This window comes from Papaver somniferum, unplaced genomic scaffold, assembly GCF_003573695.1.
Source record: "Papaver somniferum cultivar HN1 unplaced genomic scaffold, ASM357369v1 unplaced-scaffold_10, whole genome shotgun sequence".
Classification (NCBI taxonomy): Eukaryota; Viridiplantae; Streptophyta; class Magnoliopsida; order Ranunculales; family Papaveraceae; genus Papaver; species Papaver somniferum.
Window position 1 is genome coordinate 3,438,828 of NW_020618825.1, and position 14,716 is coordinate 3,453,543.

At 35.6% G+C, this 14,716-nt stretch overlaps 2 protein-coding genes across 2 annotated transcripts; both read right to left on the reverse strand.

Annotated features, from left to right (window-relative positions):
- Positions 1-2,814: 2,814 nt before the first annotated feature.
- On the reverse strand, positions 2,815-4,508 carry LOC113326831 (MDIS1-interacting receptor like kinase 2-like). The gene is made up of 2 exons (XM_026574505.1): positions 3,406-4,508; positions 2,815-3,289 (listed from the first exon to the last, which is right to left on the reverse strand). Exons 1-2 carry the CDS (start codon positions 3,668-3,670, stop codon positions 2,889-2,891), a joined length of 666 nt encoding a protein of 221 aa, XP_026430290.1. The 5' UTR covers positions 3,671-4,508; the 3' UTR covers positions 2,815-2,888.
- Positions 3,673-5,937, reverse strand: LOC113326158 (probable leucine-rich repeat receptor-like protein kinase At1g35710). Its single transcript, XM_026573934.1, has 4 exons — positions 5,678-5,937; positions 4,192-5,561; positions 3,755-4,092; positions 3,673-3,687 (listed from the first exon to the last, which is right to left on the reverse strand). The coding sequence occupies exons 1-4, from the start codon at positions 5,935-5,937 to the stop codon at positions 3,673-3,675; spliced, it is 1,983 nt and encodes a 660-aa protein (XP_026429719.1).
- Between the last annotated feature and the right edge of the window lie 8,779 nt (positions 5,938-14,716).

Genomic DNA, 14,716 nt, shown 5'->3' on the forward strand with positions numbered 1-14,716 from the left:
ATTATGGCTTTTTATGTCCCTATAGGTATTTCTGGAGAAATAAGCTTTTGCGGCGAAATTGGCTAAAAAAGTGGTTTTTGCGCTCGTGGGAGAAAATTACTATACGGACTCTCACTTTGGATAAGGGGTGACCCATTTCCAGGCAGCTGCTAAAGGGACACCAGAACTGGATAGGGGGAGGTCTTCTTCAAATTTCAAATAATGGTTTTTGGCGGGAAAATGCATGCAGCGAGGAGCAGATTTGGAGATCGAATTTCAACGTGATTTTAGGAGATTCAATGGCCTAAATCGGTTTATATGGACTGTAGAAGATCACTCAAGCCCAGTACAATCAATTGGATCCGGCCAATTGGGCTGGAATGGCCGAGAGAGGGTTTCAAAGTCTCAACAGAGAGACGTGTTCTGTTTCGAGTTTAGAAGATTTTTGAGAGATTTCTGGAGGACTTTGACGCTGGATTAACATGTACATGGTCTTATTCAAGTCTAGGGAAGAGTTTGGTAGCTATTTTATAGTTAACAGCACGTGAAAAAGCTCAACAGAAGCGATTATTCTCTCAACAGCGCAGAGAAGAAAAAGAAAAGAAAAAGTCGGAATTTATACGAGATATTTGGGGTCTGTGGGATATATAAGAGTGGTTTCAAGTCATAAAAAGGGTGAGAAAAGTTTAGAGAGAAGGAGGAGAGAGTTCAGAGCCGAAACAAGGAAGATACCATTGATTGATGCTGCTGCTGCTGCGAGGAGGAAGAACGTGAAGAACAGACTCTCCAAGGCCGTCGTTTATCAACAGTGACATCGACTGTCATTTGTGGGTCGTAGTTCTTCAACGACAACAGCACTTCAGCTTTGTCGTTGATTCTGGACGCCTTCTGTGGGTCGCAAAATTCTGTTTTACATCATTTGCTTGTCTTTCTCTTCATTGTAAAACACTTTTGAGCATCAATGAAATATTTTGAGAGGTTTTTCAACATGATGAGCAGCTAAATTCTTGGTGATTGAGGCAATGGAGGATCTATTCACTCATGTTTGATTGGTAAATTCTTTTTATAAATTCTTAATTATTTATTTTATTTAATTCACTTGGATCAATAAAAAAAGAGATAAAAATGGTTTTCTTAATTAGTTGTGAATCAGTTTGATGTTTTATGCTTAGAATTAATTCTTTGATAAATCATGCTTAAGGATTACAATTTAATATTTGGACACCTTATAGATTAAGAAGTGATTTAATGGAAAAAGATCTAGATAATAATTATGAAATATTTTTGTAACCAATCAACTTGAAGTAATAGTGAATCCGGAGCCTTAGTCCATTTTAAATCTTGACATCACTCTTTGAAAATTAATTTGCTTTATTTTTATTAAAAAAAAAAAAGTTACCTTCACAAGTTCGAAAAGAACCCCTTTTACCACTACAACTACAATCACTATTTGAAATACATCGGATGAAGGTATTTGCTGACAAAAAGCGGACTGACAGGTCTTTTGAGGTAGGTGACTATGTCTTTCTCAAGATGCAACCCTATAGACAGTCTTCCATGGCTATCAGGAGCAATCTTAAACTTTCAGCTCGTTATTATGTACCATTTCAAGTGACTCATCGCATTGGTAAGGTAGCTTATAAGTTGGCTCTCCCTGCTACACCAAAAATCCACCCTGTGTTTCATGTGTCACAGCTGAAGAAAAAGCTTGGCCTCTCTGCAACTACTTTACCTACTCTGCCTCTGACTGGTGCTGAAGGTGAAATTGTCCTCAAGCCTGTTGCAGCTCTAAACTTTCGACAAGATTTTAGACATGGTTCAATGGTGCCTCAAGTGGTAATCCAATGGTCTCACACATCACTTGAAGATGCAACATGGGAGGATGTTGCTAATGTCACTGCTCATTTCCCAAAGTTCAATCTTTGAGGAAAAAGATTGTCTTAAGAGGAGGGTATTGTCACGACTCCAATTTGACTGCTACTAGCTTTTCTCTGCCTTCCTTAATCCTCAGCAATCATTTTACCAATCATTATCTACCTATCCGTTTTTTACAGTTGTTATATTTAAGCTAGGTCTTTTTGTTGGGGTTTCCCTTCTGAGTATTTAAGACTAAATGATTGTGTAAACGAGATAAGAAATAGAAATTGAAGTTTGAGGCTGCACTCTTGAGTGTAGATGTGTCTATGATAGCTGTGTCCTTCTCTGTTACATTGCAATCTCTTCATAGTCCTGTCAAGATCAATCATGTTCTTGACACTATCACTCGCAATGCTCTTTAAGACTTCGCAGAAGACAAACTGGAGGAGTGGAGTATCCCGACAGGCATTGTGGTGGTCCCTTCTTCGTTAAACAGAATGAAGATGGGACTATTAATAATTTATGAGCTTTCTCTGTTGGTTCTATGAACCTTATTTATTGAACTAAATGTTGTTTCTGTAGCATCTTAATTGTGACATTGGCTTTTCAAAATTTTTTTCCTGCATAATATTTTGAGGTAATACGCAATAGAAATAGACATTCGTTTAAATAAGACTTCTCAATTTTCTTGGGTATAACTTTGTTCAAGTCTAATACAATTTTCCTATGCTATCCACGAAAGGGTAGACTTAGCTTTGCATAAGACTTCTCAGTGTTTCCTTTGTTGCAATCGTTCGCCCAACAGAAGTCTACTGACTTTTTTTTTTCTTTTTTCCGGATTCATGACAGTTAAATCTCGGTAAGCAGCATGCTATTAATTTACTGAAGTCTTAATTTATGGATGAAATAATAGGCAATTAATTCTAAACTGATAAGATTGTCGAATTCAACAAAAAGGTAGGCGCATCGTGCATGCGTGCTATACTAGTAATAATAGAAGAAACAAGTGAAGTGGATGTCTGGAATCTGGATGATTTAGTTGCACATCATTCTTAGGAATCCCCCATTAGCAGTATGTCTCCCATTGTAATGGTTTCAAAGGGCTTCCCAAAAGATGGCCTACTCCGAGATGATACTGAGAGCTCGGTCGACACTTCTTGCATAGTTGGCCGAGTACATGGATCACCACATATGCATGAAAATCCAACCTTCGTAAAGTGCATTATTTCTTTTTTTAGAACATCCGTTGGTGCTCCAATGCATGGGTCTAAAATGTCTTGCAACCTTATATTTTCCCCCACGGTACTTGAAGTAGAAGACGACGTCTCGATGAGAATAGGAGAGAGTAGCATGATAATTTCAGATGGATACCTCCCCATTAGCACTTCTAACAAGACAATACCAAAGCTATAAACATCACATTTTTCTGTTACCTTCATTGTGTATGCGAGCTCTGCCACAATACGCATTATCAATAACAGGAATATAGAAAAATTTATTTACTAAATAGGAAGTGTATTCAAAGAAGGTTGACAGAAAAATGTATTAGATTATCAGTGCGAATTGTACCTGGAGCAACAACATATCCATATGTTCCAGCTAGTGAAGTCCAGTTGGATGAATCCGGCTTCAACATCCTAGCAGTACCAAAATCAGAAACTCGAGCTTCGTAATCAGCATCCAACAAAACGTTGTTGCTAGATATGTCCCTATGAACTAGCTCTGGTACGCAATCATGGTGCATGTATGCAAGAGCATTAGCTGTTCCCTTGATGAACCTTATCCTGTTTATCCAATCAAACTTCACTGCTTGTTCCCCGTCACGTAAAATCATTTTCAAGCTTCCCCTCTCTACAAACTCGTAAACCAAAAATGAGATTTGTCGTTCTGGACTAGAACAGAACCCGAAGAGCTTCACGATGTTCCGATGCCGAATTTCCGTCAATGCATGAACTTCACTTTCGAAAGATTTCAGATCAAATATTTCCGAATCTTCGTCTGATGAGTGCAGTTTCTTCACAGCAACGACCTGGCTTGTTGGTAGCTCTGCTTTGTAAACAGTTCCATACCCTCCCGTTCTAATGCAGTATTTGGTGTCAAAATCTTCCGTTGCTTCAATTATATCTTCAAAGACTAGTTTCCCATCAAAATTCCATATTGAGAATAAATTCTTCCTGGTATCCTTGGCTTTAGTTTGATCCAACTGCTTGCCATTTCTACCTAGTCTTTTTCGAAAGCCAAAAAGAATAGCGAGAACTACAAACAAAAGAAACAATGAACCAAACAGAGGAACTAGGACGATTACTACAAGTTTAGATTTTGCCACTTATCTTGTATTTGTAACCAAGGAATTACATGGTGTAAGACCTCCAGAGTGATCACCACATAAGCCTTTGTTGTTCTTCAGCGCATCAAAAGGAGCATCTTTAAACGCCTTCATATTTGGAATAGGACCACTCAATTCATTATAAGAAATATCAACAGTGGTCAAGCTAACCATTTCTTCAAATGAAAGTGGGATTGAACCAGAAAGCTTGTTATGAGACAAATTCAAGCTTTCCAGTTTGTTCAAATTCCCGAGATCAGACGGTATCTTTCCAGTGAGCTCATTTTGACTAAGATCCAACAAGAGTGACAACGAACTTAAGGTTCCAATCTGAGATGGAATACTTTCATTAAAACTGTTCGTACTCAAGTTCAAAAAGAATAAGTTCGAACAATCTCCAAGTTGTGTGAGGATCGGTCCGGTAAGCTTATTGTCTGATAAGTCTAGACACTCCAAGTTGGATACCATTCCATTTGTCGAATTACATAAAGAAGTAGGGATTGTATCAACTAGATTATTTGCATATAATCTTAAGTCAAGAAGAGACCTTAGCCTCCCTAATTCTTGAGGAATGGTACCAGAAAGTTGATTCCCGACAAGGATAAGTCTGTTTAGTTTCCTCAAGTTACATATAGAGTTGGGGATCGGGCCAACGAGGTTATTATAATACAATACAAAGTCAGTAAGAGATTTTAGTCTTCCGATTTCTTGAGGAATGCTACCAGAAAGTTGATTTTCATAAGCGAACAAAAGGAACATGTTGCTGAGATTACATACAGATGTAGGAATTGGACCACTGAGATTGTTTCTGGACAATTGAAGTACATTAAGATTCCTTAGCTTCCCGATATCTCGAGGAATGGTACCAGAGAGATGATTTTGGAAAAGAAGTAGGTGTGTTAAATTAGTGGAGTTGCACAATGAAATAGGAACTGAACCAGTAATTTTGTTTCTTGCTAATACTATTTTAGTAATGGACCTTAGGCTTCCGATTTCTTGAGGAATGGAACCAGAGAGTTGATTTTCATGAAGATATAAACCGAATAGGTTGCTCAGATTACTTACGGAAGTAGGGATTGGACCAGTGAGACTGTTGTTGGAGAAATCAAGGTTAGTAAGAGACCTTAGAGTTCCGATTTCTTGAGGAATAGTACCAGAGAGGATATTTTGATCAAAGTATAAAGTGTCTAGGTTGCTCAGGTTACATATAGAATTAGGGACTGAACCACTGATATGATTTTGATGAATGTCTAATACATGCAAACTTGTGAGGGATCCTATTTCAGGTGGAATATGCCCGGAAAGCTTATTCATAGAAAGATCAAGGTGGGTAAGTTTTGAAAGATTACCAATTTGAGGGGGAATGGATCCGAAGAGTTTGTTGTCATAAAAGTCAAGGCTAACAAGTTCGGAGAAACATGAGAATTAAAACTATGGAGTGTACCTTGCAAAAGTAAACCTGTTATATTCAATTTTGTGACGCTTCCCTCGTTGTTACAAGTGATTCCATACCACCTGCATGGACTTATTACACTACCAGTAGAGCTTGTCTTCCAAGAATGGAGGAGAGAGCCACTTTGGTTAACAAGAGTTGATTTCCATTTCAAAAGAGATTCCACTTCTTCAACTACTGCATCTGCATGTGACTGTTTTTTATGAGCTACTGAAGAAGCAGAAGAGTAATTAAAAGCAAAAACATCAACGTTGTAAAATGAGACCAAAAGTAAAGCCACCATTAGCAAAGTAGCACAAGCAAATTTTGGAACTGGTAACATTTTTGAATTTTTTTCGTTTCTAGAAAGACAGTTTTAGTTTCGAGATGAGTTTGATCCTTCAACTTGGTGCACACTCAATTATGTAATAATATTGTAGTGGTTTAATGAAAGTCTTCAAATGGAGTCAATTCTATATTTCTAATTTCGTCAACAATGCTGTTGCTGTCTTGTGGCTGAGTGTGACTACGATCTTACTTACCCTTGTCCACAAGCAGGATATTTATACAAAAAACATTTTCAGATTCCCCTGTTTGTACGTTGGTTGAAAAGCAAAAGAACGAGCATGATCACTGAAAAATCATGCACTACTTAAAGGTATTCCTCCGAAAAAGACAGAATGAAGACTTTTTTTCTTTTTTTTTTTCTCCAAATATGGGATAGAGAATGAATTTGGTCAACAACGGTCCTTTTCCGTTACAGAAGAGGCTTCATTTCTTCTTCGACTACTGCGTCTAACTTTTATGAGTTGTTGAAGAAGAAAAGAGAACAAGACTAAAAAAAAGAATCTTGTTCTTGTCTTAGTATATGAATTTTTGAACTTGGGTGGGACTTTTAATGAATTTGATGGTTCACTTAGTGGGGAATTCTGGGATGGTATCCATATATGCATGCATGAAGATGCTTTTTGCGTAGGGATTTTATGCATTTGGTAAACCGTAAGCTTCACTTTTTCTCAAAGATTCCCAAAACGTTTATTTTCCCCAAAAACCTCTTAGAATTTTCAAAAAAATTGATTTTCTAAAGACTCCAAAATAAAAAAATAAAAAATAAAAAAAAAGAATTATACAACAAAATATTTTTTAATTTGCTAACCATGAATATCATGAGGTTTTTCTTCACTTTCCACATTGACCTGTAAAAATCAAATAGATCTTTCCATAGGCGTTTATAGAATTGATTATTAACATGAGTTTAGTTTATCAAAAATTAGAAAGCAAAATTAAAACCCTTTCAAATAAATCAATCCTGATACGTTGTTTCTTAGTTCTGACCAGAGTCGTCCTCTAAATACTTAAGTTCTCTAGAAAACCTTTATTCAGTTATGACTTTTTGAAGTCTTCACTAAGGGATTCAGCCCGTTTAGACTATCTGGAATCTTATCTTAATTATTGTAGTTCTTATTTATTATAAGGTACATCTCTTCTGTTATACAGTCATTCAAATATGAACTTTTCACCTGATAGTTGATATCTGGAATCTTATCTTAATCATCGCAGTTCTTGTTTATTATAAGGTATATCTCTTATGTTATACAGTCATTTAGGAACTATTGATGGACGAATAAGATTTATATAAATAACAAAGTGGTACTTTTTATCTCAGACTTTGTAATTCCTCAAGATTGAAAGCTATTCTGAGATTGATCTTGTGAGGTGGAATCAATTATCATCTCTATAACCTTTTGAAGAGAGTAATCTATCCTAATTGTTGAATTTTTTTTATATCTTCTTTACGCTAAAAGATCCCTCACAGACCAACAGATTTCCATTACCTTAATTGAATATATTTCCGAAGAAAATCAACATGCTATCTGTTAAAGACAAATTATTTAAATTATAGACTTCGGTTTGAAGAAACAGCTAGCCTTTTAAAGGATGTCAGCTAGGGGAACCAAGTGCATGGGGTCTTGCGAGATCCAAAAAAACAACGAAGGAGCATGACTGGAACTGAATTCTTTAGAGGGATCATTCGGTCTCAACTACATTTTAGCATGAGGTCTGATAGTATAATAGTTTTTATAAGCACATTAGCCATTAACAAACATAAATAGATAAGTTTTTGAAATTACTTCAAAATAATAATATTTTAACTTATCAGGTAGACCTCAAATAATTTAAGTAGACCTTAACTAGTCGGGCAAAAATAGAAACTAATTAAGGAGGTTTGAACTCATGTCCTTCTATATTACTATATGACTTAGATTACCTTAAATCATTCATCATATATTTAGCTTTCTCATTGCATTTTTTATTTTATTACATTTCATGATATAGTATGTAAAATATAAAAGTTTCAAACTACGAATCTTCAATTCACGAATTGGTTCTTAAAAAATAAAACATGAGTTACGATTTGACTCACGATTTAAAAACCATGCTTGTGGCAATAAGAAATCACATTCATAATAGTTGTGGATAAGGGTGAGCATGGGTTGTCCAACCCACCGACCGACCCCAATCCCTTCGACGGGTGGTCATGCAACCCGCTCATGGATGGATTGTTCATGTTCTTGAAAATCCATTAAATATTGGATCATGGGAGGGTATTTATCTAGAAATCCATTGAACACTCGAACGCGTTAGGTTAAGTATTTTTAGAACAATGAGAAGTATGAAAGTAATTTTAGTAATTTATGCCCTATAATATTCTACTTCGTATTATTCATTTATAAAAGTTTAAGATTTACACGATACCAATAGAGAGGCGGAGAGGGCTTAATTAAACATGTAAAGCTAATGAGGATTTAGGATGTCACAAATCATTAGTTAAGTAACATTTTGATGAATTCTGTTTTCATCTTACTTAAATAAAAATTTTAATATTAAATCCACAAATCCACCTGTCTACCTGTCTATCTACAAATATTAAACCAGCGGGTGATGGATGGGATACGGAGGAAAATTTAGCACCCGCCATTTTGATGGATTAGACGTAGATGGCACGAAAAAATAAAACAGAGGCTCATGATCTCAAACCCGAAAGAGATGTCTCTTCACTCAGGATCAACTCTAACGCACTACGTTCCTGTTAATTCTAAGCCGTTACATTCCGAAGATCTTACCCGTTGCTGAGCCATGGGTGTGGGTGTAAGTGGATTTTTTTTAAACGATATTTAAGGGACCAGTCTTTTTTTGGGAGACCATTATTTTATTAGGCCACATGCTCTACAGTTATAAGAGGTGTCCTAAACAATGGAAATTACTAATTTACCCTTTTCCCAAATTTAACCTAATAACCACCTAAATATACATCTAATTCATTACCCAAAAAAATCAAAAACCAATCTTATCTTTAACCTAGCCATAACCAGAGAGGAATTTTTTTCCATCTTCGTCCCTATTTCAACCATTGTTCGTTATCATTTAATCGTCGATTCAAAAAATTTCCATCGTTGATTAATCAATCGGGTATAAAAATGGCGCTTCGAAAAAAAACTCCTAGAATCAAGGGTGTAAGTCAGAATCTATCACATCTAGCAAATCTCTCAAATCAAATTGGAAAATAAGTGAAACCTCAAGGTGAAGCCTGAATCGAGTTATATCAAAGACGCAAGAAGAACCCTGATTCTAGCAATATTCAAATCCGCAGGTATTTTTCCACAAACTCATTAATTTTAGTTAGATTTTAATTTGTTAAATTGAGTAGAAATCATCAAAATTGGGTTGAAATAGAAGTTACAGTGAGTTGTTCGGTTAGGAGTAGTTTAACAAAAAACCGAACTTTTGTAACCGAACTTTCTGAGGGGAAGAACACGAAGAAAATGTCGGTTAAAATGAAATTTTGTTTCTGTAACAGAACTTAGAGTTCTATTGTTTTGACATTTTTTTTTTGTTTGTAACCGAACTCGACCACTATTGCAATTACGTTATGTTCGGTTGGTTCTCAAATTTTTTGATACATCTGGGTAATTGAACTTTACCCTTATTTCAATTGTGTATAGTTCGACTTGTTCACAAAACTTTGTTGCAAACCAAACTCTTCTCTGAGAAAAAATATCTGGATTTCGGTTATTTCTCAAAAAATGATTTTCTAACCGAACTCCTCTTTGTAAACCAAAAATTAAAGTTCAGTTTAGTCGAGAATTTTTAATACTAACCGAAATTTACTCTCAGAAATCCTATGAACATTTATCGGTTAAGCTAAATATTCTATTTTTTGTTTTTTATTAGGGGAAATTAAAGGAGGTAAAAAAGCTAAGCAACCTTTACCCGAAGATTTGAGATTAACTCCCACTCCTCGGGGCAAAGTACACTATGATGCTAGTCATCATGGAACCAAAAATGCTAAGTATGGAGGTGGATCGTTGCCAGGAGTTGTCATCCAAGATGATGCCGATAGAGATAATGTTGAAAATGTAATCCAACAAGTCAATAAAAAGATTGTGGAGGATATATGGGTAGTCGTGTCAATGAAGAATATAACCAAGGTGGAGAAGTATAAGCAACGAAAGAAGGAAATAATGATGGAGAAAATGAAGTGAACAAGATGAGGAAGAAGAGGGAAAATGAAATAATGATGTAGAAAATGAAGATGAAGAAGATGATGAAGTAGAGGAAGAAGGAGATAAGGATGGAGAAAATGAAAATGAAGAAGAGGAGGAAGAATCAGAGGAAGAAGTTCAAGATAGCATAAAACTTAACTGGGTTAAAGTTTTCTCTTACTTAATTAGGATTATCATAAAACAGTTTAGCAAGGATATTGTTTGTTTTTCCATCAAATCTCTTATGGGTGTATGTTATATTTTGTTTGTCTAATAACTAATTTTACTATAAAACGGTTGATTTACCTATTATTAATTTTATTATAACATAAGTTTGTAAAGAGAAAATATAGAAAAATTAAAAAATAAATGTGGAAATGGGTCAAGTGAAAAAAATTAGGATAATTACCAATTTTAAACGCAAAGTAACTGATCATTCTAGGTTAGGATTTTGGTATCCTAGATATTTGAGGGAATAGCGAAACCTTGATTTTTTAGCCTACTAAAACTAAGGAGGGTTATGCTATCCCTATCCAAACTTAGAATAAAAAGAAGACAAACATGTTTTGACGGTTGTTTTGGTGATAACCCAATCCAGGATGAGATATCAAAGGTGCCAAACGCGACTAAAAATCCTTGTGCTAGATATTCATACATTCCTCATAAGGATCTGTATTTACCGCCAAAGAACCCAACATATGGTATTCCAAAGGACAAAGAGGAGGTATTGTTTGGCTACAAAAACTCATGGGCCTCTAAGATCTTTGATACAAAGGTATTGCATCTTAACCATCAAGATTTTTAGCGATTGTGTTTGACATATATTTTCTTATGCATTAGTATATAAGATAAGATCTTGTTTTTGTAGGATCACAATAATGTGGTTCGTTGTTTGAGATGTTAAAAGAACAAGATATGGGATATAACAAGTGAGTGTGATGAGGTGAGGCTTAAGGTATATGATTGTGCACTGTGGAATGCGATAAAGCATGTGCACACTAAGCATTTGATAGTGTCATTGTTTCTGAATGTGACGAGAGGTTCTATCCAAAGACGGATACCTTTCATCTACCATTTGGCGAGATGGAAATAACCCCTGATGATTGTAAAAGAATCGCAGGGCTACCATTGGTGGTAAAATTTATTCGAGAAGGCTACGATCAGTCTATGAGTTATTAATCTCTTAAACCATTGGTTGAAAAGTGTCTAGGATGGGGCAAGTCCAAGGCAAATTGTGAGTTTAATTAGACGCTCTGTTAAATATGAAAAAGCGGGGGTATAACAACCACACCGAATATTTCTCTTAGCAATCTGTATGGACTAACTGCAATATACATTCAAGAGAATCAACTAGATAGTCAGACTCAATCTTAAGAAAAGTATATCCAAGAGTTGTATCTCAATTTCTCAATTCAATCCGCGATCAAACAAATAGGAATTTGCGAGCCCGATTGAATAGAAGAAATAACTTGGACGGTATCAAGGTGAACAGGAACCAATTGATACACAAAACTTATATTCCCGAAGAAAATCCTAATAATATCAATCACCTCACAATAATCTTAATCATATGGTAGCGAAAAAAGATATTGTGGAATCACAAACGATGAGACGAAGATGTTTGTGACTACTTTTTATCTACCTATGGGAGATTAAATTTCGAGCAAATCTTAAAAAATATAGTACTCAATCACGATAGAAAACAACAAGATCAGAACATGCAACTACAGAGAAAATAATTGGGTCTGGATTCATAATCCCAATGAAGTCTTCAAGTCGTTAACCTACAGGGTTTTGGAAAAACCTAAGTTTAAAAGAGAATCGACTCTAGTCGTAACTAGTATCACACATGAGGTGTGGGGATTAGGTTTCCCAGTTGCTAGAGTTCTCCCTTATATAGTCTTCAAATCAGGGTTTGCAATCAATACTAACTTGGTAACAAAGCATTCAATATTCACCGTTAGATGAAAACCTGATTAGACTCAAGCTAATATCTTTCAACCATTAGATTGAACTTAGCTTGTTACACACAAATGAAAAGTGAATTCATTTAGATATGAATAATCGTACCTAAACTTGTGCACCTCGTTGGCTCAACAATAGTTAAACGAAGTTAGCCATATGAACACTTTCATATCAACCATATTCATCTTAACCATAACCAGTTCTAATGACTCAAATGAAACTATTTCTAGAGTTTGTTCAATTGTTTATATTCTCATAGATGTATACAAGACACAATTGAAGCAAAATCAATTTCGATTCACTTGAATCAATTCATGAACATTATAGCCACGGTTTGCAAAAGATTGTGTTCCATATTATATAAATGTATTAGTTCATGAACAAACCGATTTTAGAACATAACCTACTCAAGTATGCAAACGGGTACACATATCTAAGTGGATGGACTACGTTTGGGTTCACCAGTATGCGAACGGGTACGCATACCTCCAAGCTCAGTTGAATCCCAGAACTTGAACCTCACGCCAGTACGCATACCTGTATGCATACTAAGTTCCCGTGTTTTCATTAACCAACCAATACGCATACGGGTATGCATACTATGGTTCCCGTACATGGAATAACTTGCAACAGTTAGCATACAAGTACGCATACTTTGATATATCTAATCATGGTTAATTGTTCTAAACTCTTATTTCAGTCATTGAAACATTCTTGGAAGACGTCAGTAGCTGTCTCACACAAACTATTAGCTTCAAAGAAATTTTCAAGTGATCGAATGATCAATATGAAACATTTTGAGTCTACATCAAATGATTGTCTCACAAAAATCATGTAAGATGTTACAAGTCGATTTTCACATGATCATCTTTTGACTTTCGTCAAGAATATAAGATAAACTTGGTTAAAGCGAAAGCTCACCAACACATATTTCGTGAAATATGTAAGAGAGTTAAACTCAGCTCGAAATATCAAATGTGTATAATCGAAGTCTATATAGCTATACGACTTTTGTCTCAAATACGAGATACAGTAGATAGACTTTTGAGTGATAGATGAGTTCAAGTCTCCACATACCTTTTGTTGATGAAGTTCCACAAGCTCCTCTTAGTAGTTCTCCGTCTTCAATCGATGAACGCCGTGAAGTCTAATGCTCAACTACACTTTCTATCCTAATCCGAGACTTAGCTATAAGTAGACTAGAAATCAAGACTTATAGTTTTGGCAAATAAACTTGACAAACAAGATTGAGATAGCAACGCTTGCGATTTCAACCAAGCAGTACTCTGACAAAATATCCCAAGAAAGGTCAAGAGTATAATGAGCGTGAGGCAGGCGGCTCGTGGAAGAAGAAGTTGGAAAGTTCAAGATGGTTATTTTGCAGAAGGAGTTTGAAGGGACAAGAAGCTTGGTTAATGAAGGAAAGTTGGTGATGACACTGGAGAAGATTAAGCACCATGCGACTCCTTATTTTTTATATCAAGTAGGAACCATTTTCTTCCCTGACACTTCTGGGAAATTGGTAAATGCCCATTACTTGCATCTTTTGGAGGATCTTAATAAGTTGAACAACTACTCTTGGGGCATGGAGGTTCTAGCCTTCATTCAAGAGGAGCTTAGAAAAGCTTTGAGGCTTAAGACTTGTCAAACTGGAGGCTTATTCACTGTCATTAATCACGTAACCCTTACACTATCCTCTCACTTGTTCAAACACAGTTTGAATATATACAGACAATTGTTCGGTTGAGTCATGAAATAATTAGGTAACCGAACTTTAGAGTTCGGTTTAGAAGATAGATTTGTAACCAAACCGAACTCTATTTTTTTAACTGAATTTTTATTTTTGTAGCCTAACTATTGTGTTTTGTTACTAATCAAAATTTTAACCTAACAATTGTGGCCCCTAAGATGAAATTAGCTCATGCTAAGGACCCTTGGATTTATGGAAAGCCCACAGCTGGTAAATACCAATTTTGGAATCACATAAGAAGGAAAAAGAAATTTAGTTGTTGAGGTTGAGGGATTTTTGGAGTTTTATTTTTTGGATTAGTTGTGATGATTCTTATGAAATTGATTTTTGTGTGATTTTCTGATTTTAATCATGTTATTATGAAATTTTTACTATTTATGAAACATCATTATAATCAATAAACCAAAACAAAGGAAATTACACAGAGTTGTTTGAAAGAGTTGAGATCCTAGCAACAGTCTGCGATACAGTAATTAGAAGTAGTTGTAGAACTTGAACATTCGGAGAATATATTAGCTTAGACCTAGATTCATATAGTAAGACTAAAAATTGGATTCCAAACTAACATTTGTGGCTCCTTCTCATAGGTTTGGGTGTACGACCACTTCCCTAAGATGTAATTAACTCATGCTAAGGACCCTTGTATTTACGGGAAGCCTACAACTGGCAAATACCAACTTTTGGACTCACATGAGAAGGAAAAATAAATTCAGTTGTTGAGTTGAGGGACAGACTGGATAATATGCTAGTTGAAGATGTGGTTTTCCACCCATACACTATTTTCTCTGATAAAGACGAAGAAGTCGAGGTGGAGGATTTCTTACCTTTCGCGGGTTACTTTACACCGTTGTTTCGTCCTAGCG

What these genes read in the sequence shown, in the direction of transcription:
- LOC113326831 (XM_026574505.1), bottom strand. Translation starts at nt 3,670, where the DNA reads ATGATTTTACGTGACGGGGAACAAGCAGTGAAGTTTGATTGGATAAAC. An exon ending in TGGATATGTTGTTGCTCCAG is followed by an intron (nt 3,290 to 3,405) that starts GTACAATTCGCA and finishes GTATTGTGGCAG; the next exon opens with AGCTCGCATACACAATGAAG.
- LOC113326158 (XM_026573934.1), bottom strand. Translation starts at nt 5,937, where the DNA reads ATGTTACCAGTTCCAAAATTTGCTTGTGCTACTTTGCTAATGGTGGCT. An exon ending in AGTGTAATAAGTCCATGCAG is followed by an intron (nt 5,562 to 5,677) that starts GTGGTATGGAAT and finishes CGAACTTGTTAG; the next exon opens with CCTTGACTTTTATGACAACA. An exon ending in CTCTGGAGGTCTTACACCAT is followed by an intron (nt 4,093 to 4,191) that starts GTAATTCCTTGG and finishes TTTTGTTTGTAG; the next exon opens with TTCTCGCTATTCTTTTTGGC.